The sequence below is a fragment of the Lepisma saccharinum genome, chromosome 20 (genome assembly GCF_977018435.1).
Source record: "Lepisma saccharinum chromosome 20, izLepSacc3.1, whole genome shotgun sequence".
NCBI lineage: Eukaryota > Metazoa > Arthropoda > Insecta > Zygentoma > Lepismatidae > Lepisma > Lepisma saccharinum.
In genome coordinates, this window is record NC_139248.1 from 43213590 (window position 1) to 43227638 (window position 14049).

The window sequence follows — 14049 nt, forward strand, 5'->3', positions numbered from 1 at the left end:
GAAGGTGTGAACTTTAGTATTCTCCTCAAAGAATGGACATTTCTCAAGAGAATGAAACATGTTTCATGTTCTTGGGTGCCATACAAGTAGAATAATAAGCCAAAATGTGATTTTTTTTTACGAAAAATATGTAACTTGCATTTTTAGAGGAAAATTGTTATAACTCGGGCACTATGGGAGCAATCTACTTCAGATAAGTTTTGTTTTTCAGATAAAACATCAGTGCATGTAACCTTGTACAATTCAGAATGCCGGACCGAGGAAGGGGGCTGGGGGCACGACCCCCGAATTTCAATGGGAAAAACAAAAATTTGGAATTTGCCCCTATTTCCCCCACTATTTTGGGTAGAGAGCGCGAACTTTCTTATTATTTTCAAAGAATGGACATTTCTCAAGAGAATGAAACATGTTTCATGTTCTTGGGTGCCATACAAGTAGAATAATAAGCCAAAATGTGATTTTTTTTTTACGAAAAATATGTAACTTGCATTTTTGGAGGAAAATTGTTATAACTCGGGCACTATGGGAGCAATCTACTTCAGATAAAACATCAGTGCATGTAACCTTGTACAATTCAGAACGCCGGACCGAGGAAGGGGGCTGTGGGGCACGACCCCCGAATTTCAATGGAAAAAACAAAAAATTGGAGTTTGCTCCTACTTTCCCCGCTATTTTAGGTAGAGGGCGCGAACTTTATTATTATTTTCAAAGAATGGACATTTCTCAAGAGAACGTAACATGTTTCATGTTCTTAGGTGCCATACAAGTTGAATAATAAGCCAAAATGTGATTTTTATTTTACGAAAAATATGTAATTTACATTTTTGGAGGTAAATTGTTATAACTCGGGCACTATGGGAGCACTCTACTTCAGATAAGTTTTGTTTTTCAGATAGAGCATCACAGCATACAACCGTGTACAATTCAGAACACCTGACCAAGGAAGGGAGGTTTGGGGGAGACCGACCCTGAATTTCAATGAAAAAAACATAAAAATCTGAAGTTTGCCCCCTCTTCTCCCGCTATTTTGGGGATAAGGCGCAAACCTTAGTATTCTCCTCAAAGAATGGATGTTTCCAAAGAGAATGAAACATGTTTCATGTTCTTGGGTGCCATAAGCCAAAATGTGAAACACTGTTTTTTTTTACTAAAAGTAGCTAATTATATATTGCTCAGAAAATTGTTATAACTCGGGCACTATGGGAGCAATCTACTTCGGATAAATTTTGTTTTGCAGCTACAACATCATAGCATGCAACCGTGTAAAATTCAGAATGCCGAACTGAGGAGGGGAGAGGTTGGGGGCGCGACCACTAATTTTAATGAAAAACTATAAAAATCTGGAGTTTGCCCCCTCTTCTCCCGCTATTTGGGACGAAGGCGCGAAGTTTAGTATTCTTTTCAAAGAACGGACATTTCTCAAAAGAGTGAAAGATGTTTCATGTTCTTGGGTGCTATACAAGTTGAATAATAAGCCAAAATGTGATTATTTTTTTTTTTACGAAAAATAGGTAATTTGTATTTTTGGAGGAAAATTGTTATAACTCGGCCACTATGGGAGCAATCTACTTCGGATAAGTTTTGTTTTACAGCTAAAACATCCGAGTATGCAACCGTGTACAATTCAGATCGCCGAACGGAGGAAGGGGGGTTTGAGGGCGCGACCACCGAATTTCAATGAAAAAACAACATAAAAATCTGAAGTTTGCCCCCTCTTCTCCCGCTATTTTAGGGAAAAGCCGCAAATCTTAGTATTCTCTTAAAAGAATGGACGTTTACAAAGAGATGGAAACATATTTCATGTTCCTGGGTTTTTTACAAATTAAATAATGAGCCAAAATGTGAAACTCGGTTCGGAAATGTGGCATGGATATGTTGCGGAGAGGGGGGAGAAGGGGGAGGTTGGCCATCAATATGAATTTCTCAGGCTTGCTCCAGACCTGTGTCAGAGTTTCCACCCAAACATAAGAGTATGAACGTCCAAAAAGCACATTCATTTCGTAATCAGCACCATGATACCATATGGTATCATCAGGCCAGTACGACCTTACTCTGATTATACCATATGCTATCATTGGGCGAGTAAAGGTTAAACCTCTAAATATTACGTGGGAAATGCATTGAATTATCATTTTTTTCTTGTCCATATGGGAGTAGTAAGGGGACTTGTCACGTAGTAAGGCATTTTGTTGGGCAAACTTAAGGAACATTGAAACAAATAGGTTCCATTGATACATACGATTTTTGTTGAATATCGCCACCTGACAAAGTATCTCACTACAACATGCGACAGAAATTGCATGGACTGCAAATATGCTGCTGGAATTTTATTACTCTTCTGGCTCACTTCACCTTATTTAATGTAGCAGTGCTTACGAAGGTTTTCTTTCATCATCCTGACGTATTACTGGTTTCGCACAAGTTAACATACGTTTACAATGACATGCACTATTCTTAGATATCAAGAAGAATTCAACCAAACGGGATATATATTGAATACTATCACGAAAAAGTGAAACATAAACTGCATTGGTGAACGTTATAAAAATTGGCAAGAGCATGCTCCCAACCTCAAATTTACTGCAACACTAGTATTGCAAAAGTAATGTAAAGTAAAGTAAAGTGATCCCCTGTGCATAGCACCACGCCATGAAGGCGTATAGGGGGTGTGGGGGTAACGCCCCACACTTTCTTGATCCGGTCGTGAGTAGGGGTGATTTGATCAGCACCACGCCCCTGACCGCCTTTACCCCCCAGGGTTTCCCCCAGGTACCCATGTTATTCGACGCTGGGTCCTAAAAAAAACGAAAAGTTCCATGAAATCCAACATTCTTGTCTTTTCTAGGCCATGTTTGTGTACATAGAACATGCAAGTTTTCCAACATTTTACTCAACAGTAAATTGTAGAGTTATACGAACATGGAATAATCCCGACAGACACATTAAATCATGTATTTCCCACGATTTTTTCAACTTCTATCAAAACCATTTGCATCACAGAGCAAAGTGGCAGGTTTCTAACGGGAGATCGAGTGCGTATCTACCATCACACGGGAGCCACATCTTCGTATTTGTCACACAAGATATCTTTTGAATTACCAAGCTAAGTGCGCACCATCGGCATTTGTCGAGTGAGTAATAATGGAGCTCAGTCGTTAGGGCATCTGACTACTATGCTAGAGACCCGGGGTCGATCCCCTGTGGGGGAGAACTGGTATCTTTTCTACCTATTCAAACTGCTCCGGTGCCCGTCCAGCATCATATGAAGCTGGTACCTTGAGGAAACTTTGAGGGATAAAGGTAGCCAGGAGCGTGGTGCTGATCACATCACCCCCACCTTCAGCCGTGATCAAGAAAGTGTGGGACCCTAACTCCACACCCCTATACACCTTCATGGAAAAGTGCAGGGGAGCACTTTACTTTTACTTCCTCAAAAATCTGTTCCAACGTATCAAACTGTCACGAAAACACATAGACCATGAGACCTACAATTTAAAAGAATAGTTTAAAAGCACAATGAAGTATTAAGTTTCGGTATATTTGGCAGATAAACGTTCTAAAACAAAAACGCGAATTTTGGGAAACGTAACACTAACAATTTTTGGTGCTATAATATATCGGTATCTGTCACGTGAGATTGATTGATTTTAATTTCTTGGTGCGTCGCCACTTATGGTCATTATGCACCCTTCAGTATATATGGGGAAAATTCCGTTATCTAAAATCCTTACCTTAAAATTAAAAAAAGGCGGTATGGAAAATAACTTTCCCAAAATAATTTCAATATATCAAACTCTCACGAAGAGGCGTAAGCCATGTGACTTACAATTTGAAACAGTAGTTTTAAAACACCATGAAGGTATAATATCAGATATTTGCCAGAAAATGCGCTTAAATTAAAATGTGAGTTTTGGGAAAAATAACACCATATAGTAAAAAATAAAAAATAAGAAAATACACCAATTTAAAAAAAAATAAAAAATATTAAGGTCCCTACCGATTGGGCATAAATAAAACAAGAATATCAGTAGTAATTTATTGCATTAGTAACAGTGAGTCCTAACTTAATTTTCGGCATAATCACCACCGTTGTTCTGGCATTTGTCGTAGCATGTCACTAAATTTTGTATACCCATGGTATATGTGTCTGACAAACAAATACTGGAAATATCTCTACCACAGTGTAGCTGTCAAATCCTTGCCCTGCCAGAAACCTCTTCAGTTAAACCAGGAGATGAAAGCCGGTACATTAAAGGGCAGGGCTGTACAGGGAGTGGTCCAAGATCTCTCACCTGAAGTGATGCAAAGGGCCTGTGTTGTGCTGTATGGGGTTGTGCACATTCGATTGGCCTTCCATGAATTGTCTGTATCATCGTCTGACCATACTATCATTCACGAAGTCCGGTCTGCACACCTCACGCAATTGCTGGTGGCTCTGTGCCAAATTCTGAGCGTGCAATGTAGGTTACATCGCAGTCTGTGGGAGACTGTATGAGAGCTGCAATCTTTAACCTAGAACTGTCCTAAAACGGCTGCATTGCAACTGTACCAGATTACAGCTAAATGCCACTTCTTCCTGCCTGCATGTGTGTGTGTCCCTCTCCGACCACTAGTGCTGCGTATAGGCACCATTGGAGCTTTTTTCAGGATGCCCCTCGTATATGAACTTTGAGACGCTTTTATTATTAGTGTTTTAATGTGTGGTTAGCTATATCAGGTACCTATACAATGCAATTCTATAAATTCCTTGCGTTAAATTTCTAATACCTACATACCCTTTTCGTCAGCATTAATGGTATAACTGCATGTTGTCAACTTCACAGTACTTCACTTGGATATACTGTACTGAAGCAGAAATCACATTGATAATGTAAGGAAATATGACACTTTATTTTGTTCGATTCAATTGTTTCACTTATATTCAAGATTTAAGTTGTTTGCTTTACAGAGAAGAGAGAAGTAGCTTTATGCATTGAAAAATGAGTCCGCACTCATGGTTCTTGCAAGCAGAGGGTTCCAAACTTCAGTGGAAATATCAACATATAAACCCGAGAATGTATAAGGAGACTGATAAATTACAAATTGTATTTCTTAATCATTCACTCTTAACTCTTATCTCATTTAGTCGTAACTTTAAAAATAATCAAGTATTTTATTTTAAACTTATTGTGTATGACAAAATTCCGTAATCCTTCCCTAGCTTGTGAATTGTAATAATTTTCCAAATTCACTATTTTGCAGTTTGAATTCAAATCATAGAGAATAGAGGAATTAAGTCAATTTCATTGAAGATAATATTGGTGCTTAACAAATCCATGCCTGGATCTGTATGAGTTTAGTATTTCAATTTACAAAAACATCGATTTAGTTTAGTTTGTAATTGTCAGGGAAAAATGTAAATTTTGTCCTGGAAAACCTGGAAAAGTCAGGGAATTTCATTTTTGCTTGTTTGTAGCCACCCTGAAAAAGTGTGCACTATTCATGAGTAAATACCCTAACAAATGTACTAAATTTTACTATTATTATGTGTTATTCACACTAGAATTGTGTTGGATTCATAGAAAAAGTAATTCTTTGTTGATAATTAGTCAATATTACTGTTTGGTTTCTCTTCACCTTTACATGTGAAGTTAATATTCTAAAACTTAGTTAAGTCACATTCTAAGTGTGTGTGTAAAATACAGTGATCATCTTCCAGGTTTTTTTTTGTAGATACCTTCACCGATGATTGAAATCAGGTCAGGTCCCCTTGATTACAAGGTGAAAGCATTATCACTGTATCATCGGGAATCACAAAAATTACAAACAAAATACACTTTTTAAACATCCCAGTTAACAAACCAGCGTGGCATAGCAATGGATTTTAAAATGTATAGTATGAAAACAACAATGCAGCCTGTTATTAATCACTAGGGACAATGATTTATGGTAAATAAAATTCATGAATTTTGCATTTAAAAAGATACAATTTCGTTTCGTTTCATTTCGTATTTTGATTTGTATTTCGCGGAACTTCGTGAATAAATTGGAGCCGAAAATGGTCATAACTCTTATCCACTTGTCTCGAAACAAAATTATACACACTTGAAAATAATTTCGCGTTTAAAGCGTTCGCGAAATATCAGTGTCCCTATTAATCACCATGTCAGTTCAACCAATAATAGGGGAGTTTGGGTACCTATGATCTCAGATTTTGATGAAATTTGGCACATTTAATCCTTCCATGGTGATGAGAGACCACATAGAGTCGAACCTCAATTTTAAGTTTTTCAGGGGACTAAGTTGAAAAAACTTGGAATGTGGGAAAATGTAAAATCTTGGAAGGAAAATTTTATAGCATTTTGCTTTGTTGGAACCATGAATGTTGAATGTATAGTGTGGAAAAATGTCAAATTGAGTAACTTAAATTCAGAATTCCAATTTTTTTTTGTCTGCTTTCATTTTTATAGCCCCCCCCCCAAACTTTTAGTAGTTTATCTTTCATTCCCAAAGCCTTCAGTGTGAGCTGCACTCTCTTAGGGGAGAAAATTCTATATTATACATTATTCAATCTTTTTTGAAATTTCACAATAATGTTAACCAAACAATAAGGATTTCAGTAAAAAATGACTGAATATCACATTCAGATTTTAGTACACCAATCAATTAATAAAGTATTGTTATCTGATATTTTTTTGGTTGAAAACCAGGTTTAGTAAAATTTGAATTATCATTGTAAGGGAAAGGTGCAACACCAACACAAGTACAGTGGAACCTTCATTCCAAGTTTTTCAGAGGACCAAACCTGAAAAAAATTAAAATGCGGGGAAAATGTAAAATCTAGGAAATTTTATAACATTGTGCTATGTTGGTACCACCATGGTTGAATGCACAATATGGGAAAATGTAAAATCCGGAAATGTATAATCTGAGTTCCACTGTATTTTGAAAATACCTAGAAATAAAATTGACAATGTTTTCATTTCTTCTGAAATTATGACAACTTATTTTTAACTTTTTTTTCCTTTCAAAATGACTACGGGCCAATCCATATGAAGAAAACCCCCAGCTGAAGAAATCTCAGCTATTTGAGAGAATGGAGTGAAAAGCGGCGAACTGCAACTGATGGAGGTCATCGGAATCGTGTTCAGCTTGGGGTTTCTTTACAAGCATGAACAGCCCAAGATCGCACAGTACTGATGTCTACACATTCATTCCCATAAAATGCCTTCAGTCGCAGATGTATGTCAATTTGTAGCACATTTTCTGCGGTTAGAAACTCGATCATTGCACGCTACTTCAGGCACTCCACCGACATTGCATGGTCACATGCTGCCATTTTCCTTGCATTAGTTCAGCACCCCCTGGCCATAGAAGTTTGAAACCTTCAATGGAGAAGCGGGAAAGTCTTATAAGTGCAATGTATGGTTACTCAAAATCCAAAATGCGTTTACAAGGTAACAAAGAAAATAAAAACAAAGGAAGCTTTTCTTTTCAGCACACCCTCGTATATACACTTTATTGTAGATCCATTTCAGGATTAAAATGTTGTTCATTGACATTCCAAAATACAATTTGCAAAATTTTAACATCAAAAATAAAAAATGAAATTAGGCATACCATATTTAATACAAAATATTGAATTTTTCATGAGTTTTGTATCTCTTAAACCAATTAAATCTCAAACTCAAAATTTTTACTGAAGTTGCTTATCATGGAGTACTGTATTGTGTACAAATTTCAGATTTTTAAACAACTGCCCACCAGAGATATTTAACCCTGAACTTGGAATTTTTTAACAAAAAGTACATGTTTATGACCCTGTAGAAAAAGAAATATTAAAGTCTCAAGCTTCAAATAATTTTGACATACTCTATTGGTACACAGGTACTTGCACAAAAAAAATCAAGTGTCAAACAAACTGCCTTCGCCCCCAAAAAAATGTCAGAAAATGTCATTTTGAGCGATTAAAATACACAATTTTGACCTTAAAATTTATTATGAAGGAATAATATTTAGAAAATTACACAAATATAATTGTAGCCTATAATGTGCTTAACATCACAGATTTTGTCTCATTGTCGTAGGACTTACCAGAGCTGAGATAAAAAAGTTGCCGCTGATGCTTACGAATGGAGAAAATGACGTGTGCCATGATAAAACAATGCCCGCCATCTTCAAATCGGTGATAGTAAAAATAAAATAACAGTGGTTCTGAACTGTCAACATATGAGGCTCACAGCACACAAAAAATAAACTTTTTTAAAAATGGTCACGCAACCATGTTGTATGACTTCATATGGATTGACCCCTACCTGATTTTATGTTCTTGAAATTAACTCAAAATCTACATAATATGTATCCTTATGCTCTCTCTGCAAGAATGTGGAAGCAACTCAACAGATAATATATATTTCAGAATTGTAACAGTTCCGTCCTTTTTTACAGCTTCAGTATGTTCGATTTGTGAGTGCATCTCCTCAGACAAGTACAACAGGAGTAACAACCACAGTAAAACCTGCAACAGTTGTTCCAGTAACTGTAACAAAAGCCATAGTCCCATCATCTTCGTCGCAAACACATGCAGTGAAAATGGTTCCAATTGCTCCAGCAACACAAACAGTTAAGGCCGTAAGTATTTAATTTTCAACTTCATGTGTTCATGAAACATGTTGAAAGTTTTCTAATATTTTACTGCTTTCAAAATTTGCTGCATGAAATATTGTTTATTATGTTGCAGGAGTAATAAAGGAGAAGCCAAATTTATTGTTCAGAGGTCATATTCATCCTACCATTCCTACCTTTTTGGTAGGAAAAATTCTATTTGAGAAAAGTCCCTATTGTACAGTCGGTGTTACTAAGATTTTTATTTTTCTCATTTTTTTGAAAGGAGTCATTGTAATTTTAGTTAGAATAAAATTCCTATAAGTATATGTTTAATCAATGTTGTTAGTTTTTTTTAAATTTACTTTATGCACTGAAAGGCTGATCGAGACTGGACATACAGTTTAAAGTGAGTTCCAATCCACTGTGTGCCCCTACCAGGTTTCGAACCATGGACCCAATGTTCTTAAAAGTTTACAGAATCACTGTTGAATTTTACAAATAAATAACAACAATAAAGTGGTTTGTATTCTTTCGATAATGTTTCATTATGGTTCACAGAACATTTGCAAGCTTATGCTAACAAGATATACACATACTCACAACCTATTAGTGTAAATACTCTCCCAGGTTTTATAATAGGAAAAGCATTTGTTCCACCTTGATGGACATGCTGTGGAGTCTCACCTGTTTTTTTCTTCTTCCTCTTCCCTCCATGTGTATTCCAAATTTCCCCTTCATTTTTGTTCATTTTCTCTTCCCTGTTGATGCAAATGTACTTTGTTTTGACCACTTTACCCTTTGTTTCGTACTCCCACCTCTTTCATTTGCACTTCCTTAATTTCATCTCCACTTTAATAGTACCATTTACTGTATTATTTTTTAAAAACAATGAACCCTTATACTCTGTGGAGCAAGGCCACACATGGATGCAAGTGGGTCCCATTCCCTCTCACCCATTCATTAGTTGAGCCCTCCCTAGTGACTTGCTTTTGTTCACTTGCTCCAGAGATTCCCAGGATAGAGTAAATACCCACACTTTTTTTTCCGGAGTTTGACAAACAAAAATCTTGAACTTTCTTGGACACTAATTAGCATGGAAACTCTTGTGAAATTTGAAGTTTTCATTTATTTTTCATCAGTATTGCATGAAAAATGGATATTGTGATTATATGATTATTTTAATATTCCAATGTAATTCTTTACTATTTTAAAGTAAAACTCTTAAATTAATGCATATAATTTACCAGGCGTATTTGTAAAGTAAGTACAGTTTGCAAATATTGCCGCTGTAAGTTAGTAAGCCAGAGGCACACGTGGGTGCAGGTCATGCTTTTTCTTCGTAGTTTTCTGAACATTTGAAATGTTAAAGAAAATCAATCGGCCTGCCGACTGTAAAGTCCGGTGTGTGATTTGTTTTCTCAATGCAAGAAACATGAAACCAGTAGACATCCACCGTCAACTGTGTGAGGTCTATGGAGAGGGTGCAGTGAGTGAAGGGATGGTGAGAAAATGGGTCCGGATGAAGAAGGTCTTGAGACAGTTCACGATGAACGAAGGAGTGGTCGGCCATCTGTTGTGACCGAGGATTTGGTGTGTGCGGTCAACGTGGAAATGTGTGAAAACAGATGCTTCACAATATTGTTGCTTTCAATGGAATTTCCACAATTTTCAAGAAAGTCCTCTACGAAATTGTGACAGATCGCCTTGAATATGGAAAATTCTGCTCAAAGTGGGTGCCGAAGAACCTGACAGAGGAACACAAAAACAAAAGGCCTGCCAGTGCACCAACGTTTTTGTCGTGATATGCAGAGGAAGGTGACGATTTTTTGAGCCATGTGGTCACTGGTGGTGAGACATGGGTGTCCCATGATTCCTGAATCAAAGCAGCAGTCCATGGAATGGAGGCATACGGCATCGCCAGTCAAGAAGATATTCAAGCAGTCAATTTCAACCTGTAAAATCATGTGTACCATGTTCTGGGACAGAAATGGGGTTTTGCTGGTTGAATTCTTGCCTTGAGGACAGACTATCAACAATGATGCCTACTTTATTTATTTATCTAATAGAAGATTCCAAATACAGCGTTAGCCATTTTACATTGGAACGATTTTATAGAACATAAGGACAAAAAAATAATAACATAATACAACAAAAATAATAACAGAAAAATTACATGTGGTTAAGAGACTTACATACTTTTAGTTAACTTTCTTCTAAAACGGTCCAGATTTACAAAAATGTCTATTTGGCTTCCTAGATTATTATATGCACTGGCCAGTGTATGGAACAGAGAGCGCTGGATGAGGCACAATCTCTGCTTCTGAGAAGCAAAAAGTTGAGTGTTTCTTGTTGAACGGGCAGGCACACAAAAGTGAATTTCTTGAAGAAGGCGGTCACTTCTGATGTTGCCATTCACTATTTTATGTAGAAATATATGGTCAGCCAGTCTATGTCTCTTGAGGAGTTTGGATATTTAACATTTGCAGGAGGATGGACTTTTGCAAGTGTTTTGTGGACTGAATTCGGTGTCGAACAATGGCCAGGAAGAAATTTAGTCTATCTGAATTTGAGGGGCATGCCATAGACCAGATTGGAGAACAGTATTCAATTTTAGGTGACGCAAAAGATTTGTAAAAGGTGCTGAGGGCAGTCCAGTTGTTTATTTCCGTGAAACGATAGAGAAGACCCAGCATACGCATTGAACCCCTTGTGACTGTAGAGATGTGCTCAGAAAAGGAAAGTTTCTCGTCAAATATGACGCCCAGGTCCTTTTGTGCGGCAACTCTTTGAACACTTTTGAATTATTTTTTATGAAATATTTAGTATTGAATGTGTTTTTCTTTAAGGAGAAGGTCATCATGGTACATTTTGAGGGTTGAGTTTTAAGTTCCATAATTCACACCACTTTATTAGAGAATCTAAGTTGTTTGGCAGAAGTGTCATGTCACTGAAATTGGAGGTTTTACTATATATTTTGCAATCGTCAGCGAACAAGAGAAAGCTTTTGGCATGAATCGGAAAGATATTCTGGAAAATCATCAAGGTACAGGATGAAGAGAAGAGGTCCAAGAACACTGCCTTGAGGTACAGAAGGTCGTTTGGGATCTCTGAGGACAATGTTGGAAGGGTGATAAGTTCATGAAAACTCATGTCGCCACCAACGATCATGCTCAATTGGAAAACCAGCATTCCACGCTATAGCCCGACAACGTAATTTCCATTGCAACAGACTTTTCCAAAGAGTTATCATGTCCAACTTTTCCCACTCCTCCTGGCAGGCTTTCCAGAGGCCATTGAGAGTGTGTGGACGTCTCTTTCCTAAGGCCCGTTATAGAAGTCCAAATGCACAGAAGTCCATGGGTGACCCATCTGGCACCTTGACCGGAATGTCGCTGTAAGGAATTGCACGGATGTCAGTTTCCATCTCCATTCGCTGTAAGAACAGACGAGTCGAACAGGAGGTATGGCTGGATGCTTTATCTTGGTGCACCCAGACCTGGTTTTTGGGCCCCCCCCCCCCCCCCATACAGTGCCGGGATATCTATGTTATAAATAGGTGTTAAAGCCTCATCCTGATAGTACGTGGAGTTCACCTTCACATTATTAGCTACATGGCAAATTGCTAGCTTGCCATTATAGCAGTATCCAGCGATGATCATGAAACCCCATGGAAAACTTTCCTGGCATTCTCGATACCATGTTTGATAATTGTTTTTGTCACGAGGGCGGTAGTAAATCGCGCGGGGTTTGTGACAGTCACTAAGGTAGACATATGCTTCGTCTAATGTCACCACATTTTTCCATCTCTCCCCTGCAAGATAGGTCTCATAGAGCTTTCTAGCGTTCGTGCGACGTTCCTCAATGTGACGAGGCAACAGCTTGTGAACTCGCCGCTTATGCCGCATTTCTAGTTGCACGTCCTTCTTGATTATGGTGTTCACTGTTGACACAGACATTCCCAACTTACGTGCGATACTCCTTTGGGGGGCAGGGTTACCACCTGACACAAGGGCCTTCAGTTTTCTCACTATGTCCGGTGTACGACTCGTAGCTGCTCGTGGATTTGCCTGTTTCTTCCCCTATGGAATTAGGCCCAGTCGGCCTTTGCCTTTTTGTTTAATACCGCACCGATCCCGTTCTTCGATATCACAAAACCACGCTTCTTGCACATTCCTTTGATTGCCGAATAGCTATATTTAGCATCGGAAAGGGCTGTTATGTAGCCCTCCCAGTATGGTTCAATTTTCTTCGGCATCGTTGTAGGTAAATGGCGCAACACTCTGCACACGCATTCTCGGTACTGACGTGACTCAACATGCACCGTTTGGACGGACTGACGTTGATAACAGCGCCGCCAGCAGCTTTCAAAATCGTCACCAGAGATCCCGAACCACCTTCTGTACACCAGAAGATACAGCTTGATAAACAGAAGACATTCCGGAAAGAACAACTTTTTGTTGTATGTTTTGGAGGTAGTGCTTGAGCAGAGAGAGAAAGTTTCCATGAATATTGAAACGGTGGGATAATTTATGAAGCAGGAAATTGTGGTTTATAGAGTCAAAAGCTTTTGAAAAATCCAGATATATTACATCCAGTTGAGAGTTTTCAGATATAGAGTTGATAGCGTCAGATAATAAAATGCTTAAGTTGGTTAAGTTGGTTAAGCAGGAGCTGACTGGTAAGAAGCCGTGCTGTGCTGTATTTATATATGGAGAGGTAAATTTGTAGAGTAGGTCCTTTATTATCTTTTCACAGACGATAGCAAGTGGTGAAAGAAGGGAAATAGGCCTATAAGAAGAAACATCACACTTGTCTCCAGATTTATATAATGGTACCACGTTAGCATTTTTCCATGAATTTGGAAATGTACCTTCATTGAAGCATCTGTTTAATAAAATAGAGAAGGGAATAGCGAGAGAAGGAGCAGCGTTTTTTAGGAAAATCGAAGGGATCTCATCAGGACCATTGGTGCGATTTTGATGCATTGAAGATAGGATGTGTTGCACTTCTTCTGGAGACGTTAGAGAGTGACAGCAAACTGGACGGAGGTTGGGAAGGGATGAAGCTGGTGAATACGAGGTTGTATTTATGGAGAAAAAACAGTTAAAAAGATTAGCTTTGCAAGGGCCCTCTGCGCATACTGAGTTATGTTTTACTTTCAAAGGTATTCAGGAATTTTCCCTCCTTGAGTTGATTAGTGACCAAAAACGTTTGGGATTTGATTTGATATTGTTTGTGATAGCACCGATGTATTCACTGTATTTGGTCTTTTGCAATTGTTTAGAGTGACATCGTAAGTCGGTGAAAGTTTTCCATGTGTATTCATTAGGAAAATGTTTCCAGAGATCCCAGGCCTTTTTTTCGGTTTCCAAGGGCAAGTAAGAGCTCAGAGTCGAACCAGGAAGGATATTTGCTTGATTTCGTTTTTTTTTGAGTGGCACATAATCCTTCATCACTGCATGA

At 38.0% G+C, this 14049-nt stretch overlaps 1 protein-coding gene across 1 annotated transcript in view; it reads left to right on the top strand.

Moving 5' to 3' along the window:
• Positions 1-14049, top strand: part of LOC146003250 (protein lin-54 homolog) — a 106366-nt gene that overhangs the window by 30780 nt on the left and 61537 nt on the right. The window contains exon 6 of the mRNA XM_083141431.1: positions 8428-8610. Coding sequence (XP_082997557.1) covers positions 8428-8610 — 183 coding nt within the window. The remainder of the gene's footprint in view (positions 1-8427; positions 8611-14049) is intronic.